Here is an 11,124-nt window from a genome sequence, read left to right on the forward strand (position 1 = left end):
AGAAGCTGCTGTTCGTCTCAGTGTAGACTTGGAGAAGTCAGTTGCTTTTTGCAGATAGTGATGGTCTTGCTGTACCTGTTTCGACTGAAGTCGTACCTCTTCCTAAACTCATCGGTTGGCTGAGACGGAGGAAAATCTGCATGTCTTCTCTACAATACTAGGAACACTATATCTGCTGGCTTTGTTTGCCTAAACAAGTTAAAATAAGCATAAAAAGTAATATTTTTAGAATATAAAATCATTTTGACATCTTTATTTTATACTGAAATAAAAGCACCAAACTCTCAGCCAACCAGCAGGAACCCACCCATACTTTTATTATTTCCAAAATAGAACTGTGTCAACTTGTGATATCAGAACAAGAGCTGTTGAGGAACACAATGCAGACAAGTTAGCATGCTGTTTTTAGGTGACATATTATGTTGGTTGTTGAGCTGTGGTGTGCAAACTGCTGTTTTTCATTTTTACGCTTGATTTTTTTTGGCCATTCGTTTTAACAAAATGCAGTCACACTGATGGCTTATTTGACATGGTGTCAATTAGTTTGGAACTGAGTAAATGTTTAGTAAATGTAATAATGTTAGACCTTGCTGTCTCCATTTAGTTGGACAAATTCAAAGTTGTGGGAAAAAAATTAACAATCCTTGAAGACATATGATTTAGAGCCTTAGAGCCCTTCATGAAAATGATTTAAAGCACCTAAAAATCCTCTTTAATGTTAAACAGATGACCAACAACAAATAAGTAGCAATACACTAAAACCATAACAGCCGGCGAGAAATTCAAAAAACCCTAATCTGCTTCATCGAGGCAGTTTGATTAAATGTGGTTGACAATCAGCTTTCATCAGATTGTGATTCAAAGGTTGCTTACGACTGATTGATGCAGAGAAGTATGCAGCATCCGTTTTTTTATTTACGGAGTCCTATTCATGTCAAGCCACTGAGGAAAAACATACGTAGAACAAAAGATAAAGAAAAATCTGATATGTTCTAAGAAGACTGTGAGTCCATGTTGGACCCAATCACTCACAGTGAGACAATGCTTTCAGGGTCTATTAACTTTCTGATCTGATCGTTTATGTTTTCTTGCATTGTGTTTTGTGTTTCCTCACAGTATTTCTTTTGTTCCTCCAATGCATAGAAACGGTCAGCATGTAGTGTGTTGATTCAGTCCATTTAAACTACAATACATTACATACTAGAGAAAGGAGGGATGATATAACATTTTACGTAATGTCTGTAATTCTTATTCATCCTTTCAAAAGCTGCAGCACACTTATATTGCTTGGACATAAAGGTATGATATTGTGTATATATCTATGGTAGCTCTCCTGTAATTACTCTTGACTGCTCCTAATAAGATTAGCCGAGAAGGCAATAATAAATGTAATTTGAATCCACCAAGTCTCCATGAAATATGTCGAGTGATATCTTACGCCGCAGACACCGAGGAAAACAGTAACTTCAATATAGGCTGCAAAATCATGTCAACTCACTGCACACATACAACATACAACACATACAAGCTTATAGTTTGTGTTGCACCCATTCTATACCAGCTTATACCAGGTGGGGCCACAATCCCAGCTCTGACATTTCATTGATATTTTCATAATCATGGTGACAGTATCTCAAACAACTGCAGCAGTTTGCATGTCAACACAATGTTCAGGGGTAGGGTTAGCACACAGTTTGGTGCATAACCTCATCACAAATGATCAAATTTACATATTGTCATGTAACAATTAGTGAAAATGGGATGTACTCCCCAAATGCGGACTTGTTTGACGTTTAAGAGAATGGTTGTCTGCTCAGCGGTTGAAAACTGTAAATTGGTGGTCATTAGCCCATTGAACCCTATAGACGCACTTTGCATCCAAATTCACGTCCTTTCTTCTCAGTTGAATTGCTCTCAAAGTATTTATTGCAGGAAGGTCTAGTGCACATCAAATGAAGCCACACGACTTGACCTTTCCAACGATGCCAGCTGCTTGTCTGTGCGACAAAGTGCACGCGAGGAAAATCATGAGAATTTGCATCCAATTTAATCATAGTTACATGCTGCATACAGCTCTGTGTCCGCCACCACATCTGTTACCCTTGTTTCAATTACTCGAGAAGTCATCATTGCATAGGCACGATTATATCAAGATATGCTACCATTTATGCAATGCAATCATTCTCAGCATTTGCCTGTTTTGCCGTTTCTGCAAGTAGGCTACTGTATGTTCACAATGAAGCAAATAAAATAATAGATACAAGCACATATAGAGGATCCTGATTCTGCTATTGCCAAACAATCTCACCAACACACTTATATAAAGCTATCTCTTCTGAAATATTTTATCCTTGATATAAAGGTTAGTATAAACATATTATCCTATCAAATTATGGAAGGCCAGGATAGATTAGACTGTTCTTGATATAAATAAGGTACAAAAGGTATTAATTGCTCTTATAATGATAAAGATAAGAACTTTAAAGGTAGGGAAATTACTGTCCAACTAGCCTAAAGGGCTGACAGGGTTAATCATGCTGTCCAGCCAAAGTTTAGTAATGCACAGAGAATAGTGACTGCATGCCAACATCCAGGATCCAGCTGGATAAAGGGAGTCATTAAAGAAAAGCATTTCTAATGAACAATGAACGTGGTTGGCTAAACATGCAAGAAGAGAAAGCAAAAGCTTCTTTTTAATATCTAAGTAAATCCAGAGTTTTATCAGTCTCTTTCTACTCTGCGCTTCATTAAAAATTTCCTGGAAGCTGTGTATTTTCAAGTAAATTCGTTGGACACTGACCGAATATATTCTTAGATGTCTTGAGTTAAAGAGAAAGAGGACACACACAGAGTCTCACAGTTCTGGTAGTGAAGGTTAAAGAGTATGTTTTTCTTTCTTCTTAAAAGGTTAAAGCTGAAGTACCCAGAGGAGTCTGTGTTTTCATGTGTGTGTGATAGAGAAGAAGGAAGCTTCGATCCCTGTGCGGCTTTGTGTCTGTATCTGTGCCATCTGCCATCAACTGGCTTTCTGCGTGCAAGTTGAAACTACATCTCTTTGAAAGAAGTTAATTTGGAGGATGCCTACAGCTCCAGACCAGGAACCTACAGATCTTCTCCTCCCACAGCCTCCTCACACCTCAAGGCCCCTCCAGCAGCTCCTTCCTCCCCGCCGAGTCCTCCTCTGTCATCCCAAGCCAATGTTTGCCACTCATGGAATATTTAACAACAGACATGTACCTGAATGTAAATGTTCACAGGTCTTGCAGATTTCTCAACCCTCTGGTGCACAAACATACACTGGGTCAAAGAATAATCCCTCAAGCAGGACTGCAATTTGACAGTGGAACTCAATTAAAACGCCCTACATTTTAAATGAAACATTAGCAGTGTTTGATTTATTACACTTAAATGTCAGTGGAAGAGGCAAGTGGAGCTTAAGACGTATTTCAACCGCAAGAATGAGAAAGTTAATTCACAATGACATTAAGATGAAAAAGTAATTTGACCACCATGGATTTTTGAGAATGTTCCGTGGTCTTTGAGTTCAATAAACCCTGGGTGGAATTGTATTTTTTCTCTTTTACAATCACGTCCATTCATTTAACAAATCGTAAATGTTTTCCTATTACCTGCAGTGACATTTCAGCATCTATTTAACATAAAGGTTGACACAGGACTAAGATAAAGACTTTAGGAAATGGATTCTAAGAACCAAGTAATGCTAGAATTGAGTAATTTCCTGCATTTTCAGTTTATGTATGTGCAGTACGGTACCGCTGTATGTGTGCCGCTGTCGTTTTATTTGCGAGACTGAAATGAGATAATGTACTGAAATTGGACATGACTCATCAGGTATTTCATCAGTGCCACCTCATAAATCCCACAGCTTTAAAATGCATTTCATGTGTTGGCATGTGTGTGACTCAAAGAACAAGTAGCTGCTAACGCTTTTATGTGTGACGTCTCTGTCATGTACATGTTTCCTGACTGCCACATTTTCTCTCTCTTTCCTGGCAGGGTGGAGGAGAGTTTTAAGACTCTGTTTTGGTCAATCTTCGGACTGTCTGAGGTCATCTCAGTGGTGCTGAAGTATGACCACAAGTTCATAGAGAACATCGGCTACGTGCTGTACGGGGTCTATAACGTCACCATGGTGGTCGTTCTTCTCAACATGCTCATTGCCATGATCAACAGCTCGTACCAGGAGATAGAGGTACGTAAACATGGCACTCAGGTCGATACAGAAAGGTTATATTATTGTCAACAAGTCAATAAGGATTATTGTTTTATCATCTCTGTGCCTGCAGGAGAATTAGAGCGTGGCTTTAAAAAATACCACGAGCTGTGAAAGATCAATGCAGCGGCAACAAACAAAAACACAGAATGTATAATAGAAGAGGAATCACATTGAAGAAAAAAAAAAAATATACTAATATTACCTTCACAATATAGATTTTTTTTTTCAAACTTGCTATGGACACTGACATTTAGTTACCCAAGAAAATTAGCTTTTTAAAATAATGAACAAGATTTTGTTTTCCTTTTACTCCTGAGAATTTGTAGACAGACAGATAATCTTTATGATCCAGAATTGAGATTTATGAGCTCAGTTTAACATTTCAAAAGGCGTATACCAGGAAAACATATAAAACAATAAAGGATGAGGAGTAAGGGGAATTACACTTTTTTATAGATCAGGAACATTTATTCAAAGGCAGCAATAAATCAGAAATTGTGGTCTATTAAATATATTTTAAAGCCAAAGAAAAATCTCAAAGCAAAAGATCTAGTCTGAAGAGTGCTTCATGAGCTGTTGTTTTGAAAATGTTTGTCTGGTTTACAACATCAGTTTTTACAGTAGCCTGCTGTTAATGGCCACTTCTGTTTTTAGCTTCTAAAAAGCATCGGATGTTGTTGTATTTAATCATATTTTGGGAAAAACAAAACACAATAACAACATTACATTACTACTGTTAACATTTAAATGGGAAATTGTAAATGGTCTGCACTTATATAACGCTTTTATCCAAAGCACTTTACAATGTGTTTCACATTCACCCGTTCACACACACATTCATACACCAATGGTGACAGAGCTGCCACACAAGGTGCTGCCTGCCATTGGGAGCAACTTCAGGTTCAGCGTCTTGCCCAAGGACACTTCGACTGTGGAGGGGCAGGGGATCAAACCGCCAACCTTACGATCAGAGGACAACCGCTCTACCACCTGAGCCACAACCACCCAAAATTTAGCTGTAATTAGTTACTGAACACCATATATGTGCCTAAGTCACATACATTTAATGTGATAAGTTATAATTTGTGTTTAATAGCATTCAGTTTGAGGGCTTTACAATCCTTATTGACTGTTGTATGGAACTGAAATGATTTTAATGGAGGTAGTCAAAGCTACTTTTTTTTCCTTCTTCATCTATCCCCAGATACCAGCCCAGTCTCCTCCAAAATGCATTCTTTTACAACTAAACTGCACTCTCAATTATGTTCTGACGGAAATATATTTTCTCCCAGGTCTAAGAATAATGGTCCCACATTGGACACAAACCACAGACTCCTAAGTGAACGTTCTGTTGCTGACTCATGTCTCCACCTCACCTTCAACCTCCTAACACAGACTCCGTGGCTCTCTCAAACTGCAACCGTCTCCTACAATGTCACATTCTTATCTGTCGGGCAGAGAGTACTTTTCTTTCAAAGCGTAAATAAGAATGCAGTTTGATTGTTCAAGAGTGTAATTGTTGTGAAACAGGGTTGCAGATGCACCTACAACGCCTGCGTTTGTCTCTGCAGGAAGATGCCGACGTGGAGTGGAAGTTTGCCCGAGCTAAGTTGTGGCTCTCCTACTTCGATGAGGGCCGCACCCTACCAGCACCCTTCAACCTGGTCCCCAGCCCTAAATCCTTCTACTACCTGGTCCTTCGTATCAAATCCTGCCTGATTCGCCTCTGCAAAGCCAACAGCCGTCATCACAATGAGCTGGAGATGGGCAGGCTCAGCTCACAGGCCAAAGTCAGTGTCAGCAACTCTTTGATCCCTTACCTCATGACCAATCATAAATAACAAACTAAACAATATTTTCTTAATTTGCATGCATTTTCCTGCAGGTAACAACTAAGGGGCTGACTATTTTTGAAGAGGGTTAATTAATGATTCTCCAAACCACACAGCAGTAGCCACTAAATAATTGACTGTGTTTCTTTTTATCTCACTGTTATTATCCTTTCTAAGTGCTTTGTTTTCAGCTATTCCTACATTTAAAAGGAGCTGTGGTGGGATAATTAATTTACAGACTAATTGCTGACAACAGGCAACTTCTTCCTCTTCTGGCCTCCTAATTAGCATAATATTCTCAGATAACTGGAAAATGGTACAATGAAGAGACAGTCTGTGCAGGAAAACACCAGTTTCTGTAGTTTGTTGTGGGTCATAAGAAGTTTACTTTTATTGCTTTTACGCAATTTTTTACTTTTTTGAAATAATTTTTTCTGCCATAATAATTACTGTATTTTGCTGTTTTGCAGGCTCCTTCCTGCTAAATTAGTTGTTGTTTTTTTCTTTTCCATACAGCTCCAGTTAAACTCATTTTACCCACAACAACCCCCGGTTGAGCTGTCTTCACATATAGACCCGGGTCAACTGTTTGTACCGTGACTATCAAGTGCTAAATATCGCCATGTATAATATCCGGACGGTGCTCAGATGCCCTTGTGGTTCATTTTCACACTTTCTCCATCTCAAATTGTCCATCAGAATAAAATCAGTGTAATGAAAAGAAAGTCTTGCGTGAGGAAAACCATCTAAGAGGCCATTTAATTCAGAATCAATCTTGGCGCTGGCCTGGTCTGCTGGTATTTCCTCAGCCTGAGTCCTCGGCTCAAATGGCTCACCTCAGCACCTCCGCTGAGCTATTAGTCAGGCCATTGGCTCTTCCTGCGTCTCCTCAAATGCCTGGGCAGGTTTCGAATGGGGCCAAGATGGGTTACACTCTGCTGCCCCTGTGAGCGCCTAAAGTTCTCTGCAGCTCTGACAATTTAACTGCAGAGCCAAGCAGGTGCAGCAGCCAATCGATACACGAGCTCAAACTGGACCACAGTGTCCAGAATGTCAAGTGAGATTTAGAAAAGACAGCATGGTGTCTCTGAGTCAGTAGTTTTTGCTTCACAGTCTTTTGGTTCCTCCAGCGGTTGAGAAAACTGAAGCTAATTAAGTTAATTTAAAAGCAGCACATGCTCATACAGATTTTTAAAAAGTCAGTGGTGAGCAAGATGCCAGCTTTAATCACTGGGATGTGTTTGTTTAACAGAAACTAACTGAGCCCTTGTGTGGAATTAATATGAAAAAGTCTTAAGCTGACATGTTCATTCACTGTTTGAACTGTACTGTAATTTGTGTGCATTTGTGCGTGTTTGCTGGCAGGCAACAGTTGGTGCTCAGGCCCCTGGGTGAATTTGCCTTTCATATATTCACAGCAGTTACGACAATTTATTTCTTGGCTAAAAGCAAATAAATTGAATATCAGTTAAATGGAAGCAGCAGAGGCCAACAAAGCAGGTTATTGATGGGGACTAGATCACACAGAGCACACAATGAAGAGATTTGAGCGTTGTCAGTGGCCTTTGGTAAGCTTATGCATAAATGATGTGTTTCTCGAACTCACATGGAGCTGGACCGGTAGTTGCCATCTGGGTGTGGGGTTCAGTAGAGCAGTGAGTAGATTTTTTTTATTTTTTTTAAAGAAAACGTTATTAGCCTCTCTGAAGCACTTAATTTGCTTTTACAGTAGGCGTTCTGTGTACCACCAAGTCCCTAAAAAACACTGTACATGCTGTTCTTTCAGAGACACAAGATGAGCTTCCCTGCAAAATAAAAAAATATAATTTAATAACCTGATTATAAAAAAACAAAGAGTGCAAACTAATGTAGCCTTGGATCGCCTCTGCAGTACAACACCCATTTAACATAATAAATGCTCTATCGTTATGAACGGAAGGTAATGATTGATAGTATTTTAGAGTGAGCCTGCTTTATATTAGGTTAGGGATGACACATTCTGTGTTTTATTTATATATGTTTATAGAGTACGCTGTATATTTATAACTTTGAAAAATTTCGCTGCTCTTGAAGGAAAATCATTTGGTTAGGCTTTGACAGGGTTTGTAACATATTCAATTTTACATTTGTCAGTTGTTTTTGGGAAGGAGAATAATAGTTGTTGTTCTTTTTTTCTTTTTTAATTACAAAACTATTATACTAATCAGCTTTTATGTTGATGTGTTTCCAGGGCTCTGCAGCTGTAGTTTTTATACTGTGGAGTAGCAGCTGGTTGTATGTGTCCACACTTACATGAAAACTCTTTTTTTACACAGCAGTGTTGGAATGACACACATGCTTCAAAGCAAGGTCATGGACGTGGAAGGCATCTAGTAGTCAGTTAATAAAGGTTCACTCTGGTCAAGTGATGCTGTTGACTCTCTTTGCCTTCTCTTTTGAAGACAGAGTATTAGATACAAACACCAAGCTCTGCCTTTCATTGTTGATTTGTTTTAGCAGTGTGCTGCCTCCTTTAACACCCTTCTCCAATGTTTTAGAAGATCGCTCAACCCTGAAATGTTAACACTGGACTTTTGTTTGTTTCTCGATGTTGCAGGATGAACGTTTCAGGTCTTATGCGCGACCAGGAGAGGAATTCATACAGAGAAAATCCAGGAAACACCCGACTAGATATCAGGTAAGACAGAGGCAGAATCCAAAGCAGGGAACAAAGGCTGGGTGGATGAAACAAAGAGAGAAATGGACATTTGCTGGAGGAGAAGGAAGGAATAAAATGAGAAACAAGAGACAAACATACGGGTTAAAGAATGTATAACGGAACGAAAGCAGAGATTTATAAAGGCAGAGAGTGAGGACAGCCAGAGGGTGACAGGAAGGGTGAGAAGGAGGGGTGTAGCAGAGGTAAGGAGAAGCAGAGGTAAGGAAGCATGTGGAGACAGAAAGATAAGGTAGAGATGACAGACAGGTAGGAAGCGAACAAGTTTGGATGGACGGGCATGGGCTGAATAACAGAAAGATGTGTTGATGCTGGAATTTAAAACTTCGATACAATACCCTGAAATATATCAATATTTGATAGAATTTTTGATGCCATAAGAAAGCATTACCAGAACACTGAGGGCGTTTTTATTATAAGATACATATAACAAGGCAATGACATGACAACAAGGTGCATTTTTGTACACTACTGCACTTCCAGTTCCTGTAACATTGTCACACACATTCCAAGGGTAGGGAAGTATAAGTAGAAAGAAAAGTAGTGCAAGCAAGTAAAAAAATTAGTTTGAAAAAAAAAAAAAGAATGTCAAATAAAATGCTGGAGCGGAAGAGAAAAGCGACGAGAAGATGACGGCGCAGTGAGTGAGGGAGAGAAGGAAGAGGTGGGTGGAAGCTCCGCTGTATGAACTCACTGTTGGACAGACGTGAGAGCGAGAAATCCCAGCTGGTTTCAGTGTGTCAGACCTGCAGAGAAAGAGTATTAGAGCCATTGCAAATATTCAGAATCAATACAGTACGTATTGAGAAATCGATGTTTTTGACAACACTAAATGGAAGTGGCAAAAAGAAAAGGAGAATGCCTGAGTGAGGCTGAAAATTGCTTTTAATGAGCTCTTTGAAGGCGATCGAAGGCAGGCACTCAGTAAGTGAGCTCAAATTATTGCACTGAGGAGGAGAGAGATGCTCCCCTTCTTAGTCGGCTCTTCACCTTTCCCCTGAGGGAAATCTAACTTCCCTCACAGGTTGGCTGGGCTTCTGTCTCAGGCCTCACCCAAGAGTACATTCAGCAGTGAGATGTGACATGATTAGACATTTGTATGTGTGGTGACTGGTATCGACCCGTATCCAGAGAGTCTACATGCAGAAACTGACTGCATGAACCTTGCAAGCAGCTGCTGGACATCCCTACTGGAGCCAGACTGCACTTCTCTATACCCCTATCTGCATAATTTTGTGCTGTGTACAGCGGACACATAAAGATGTATGTGTTGAAATAATGTTACTAACTCTGTGTAATTAAAGGTTGTTTACTGGATAAATACAGCATTTCTTGGGACATCGCCTTGTCGCGTCCTCTCTAATTAATCTTCTTCTTTCCTCTCCTCCTCGTAGAAGATCATGAAACGCCTGATTAAGCGGTATGTGCTAAAAGCTCAGGTGGACAGAGAGAGCGATGAAGTCAATGAAGGTAAAAATTCCCTTTTTATCAAGGCCCAATTTTATTGTGTCATTCTGTGCTTTGGGCGTATGTGTGAAAAAGTGTATGTGGGGGACAAGCAACATTGTATTGAGCGTGTCCTGTATGGCCGCATATACTTGCACGTGAAAACTTTCAGCGCAGTCATGTGACCTGGGTGATAAGTGTCCACCTGCTTACATGTTCGTGCTGCTCACGTGTCCTGAATGTTGTACATTCGCTCACTTCTTCTTCTGTATCTGTGTCTGTGTGTGATTGTGTTGTAGGCGAGCTGAAGGAGATCAAGCAAGACATTTCCAGCCTCCGCTATGAGCTCCTGGAGGAGAAGTCCCAGGCCGCTGGTGAGCTGGCTCTGCTCATCCAGCAACTTAGCGACAAGTTTGGCAAGAACACCATGAGACACTGACAGGACTTGCAAGAAAGGGAGAGAGGGAAGGAGGGGAGGAAGATGTGAACTCAGACGAAGAGGAGGAGGTGGGGAGCAGAAAGCAGGGTCAAGCCAGGTATTTTTAAGACTTCAGTAGTACAAGAGGGAAAGAAAGGCGGGAGAGAGGAAGCAGGATGTTTATGAGATTGGACAGGATGAATGGAGGATGGTGGAAGAGAAGCTCGAGATAAACAAACTGGGCAGCAGGAGATTTTGCTAACTAAAGGTGAAAGCGCAGTGATTTGTATACGCAGTGACCAATTAGGGACAAATGAGGAAAAGAAGAATGGCGATCGAGCATGAGGTCAAAGGCTCAGAGGTGAAGCAAACTCAGCTAGAGGGGGCTTTGTGTTGACAGTTCAATTCTAATTAAAGGCAGTGTCTTCAGGGAGTGAGAAAGGAGAGGAAGGAAGAGGCTCGCGGGCTGGGTGAG

The 11,124-nt window shown here is 40.3% G+C and overlaps 1 protein-coding gene across 2 annotated transcripts in view; it reads left to right on the forward strand.

Moving 5' to 3' along the window:
* The window catches only part of trpc7b (transient receptor potential cation channel, subfamily C, member 7b), a 54,058-nt gene extending 43,388 nt beyond the window's left edge, over nt 1–10,670 (forward strand). For both annotated transcript variants that reach the window (XM_008278327.1, XM_008278328.1), the window contains exons 8-12: nt 4,018–4,213; nt 5,809–6,027; nt 8,666–8,746; nt 10,180–10,255; nt 10,531–10,670. In XM_008278327.1, the coding sequence (XP_008276549.1) occupies nt 4,018–4,213; nt 5,809–6,027; nt 8,666–8,746; nt 10,180–10,255; nt 10,531–10,670 (712 nt within the window). The remainder of the gene's footprint in view (nt 1–4,017; nt 4,214–5,808; nt 6,028–8,665; nt 8,747–10,179; nt 10,256–10,530) is intronic.
* Nucleotides 10,671–11,124: the final 454 nt, after the last annotated feature.

The sequence above is a fragment of the Stegastes partitus genome, unplaced genomic scaffold, assembly GCF_000690725.1.
Source record: "Stegastes partitus isolate 25-593 unplaced genomic scaffold, Stegastes_partitus-1.0.2 Scaffold120, whole genome shotgun sequence".
NCBI classification, from domain to species: domain Eukaryota; kingdom Metazoa; phylum Chordata; class Actinopteri; family Pomacentridae; genus Stegastes; species Stegastes partitus.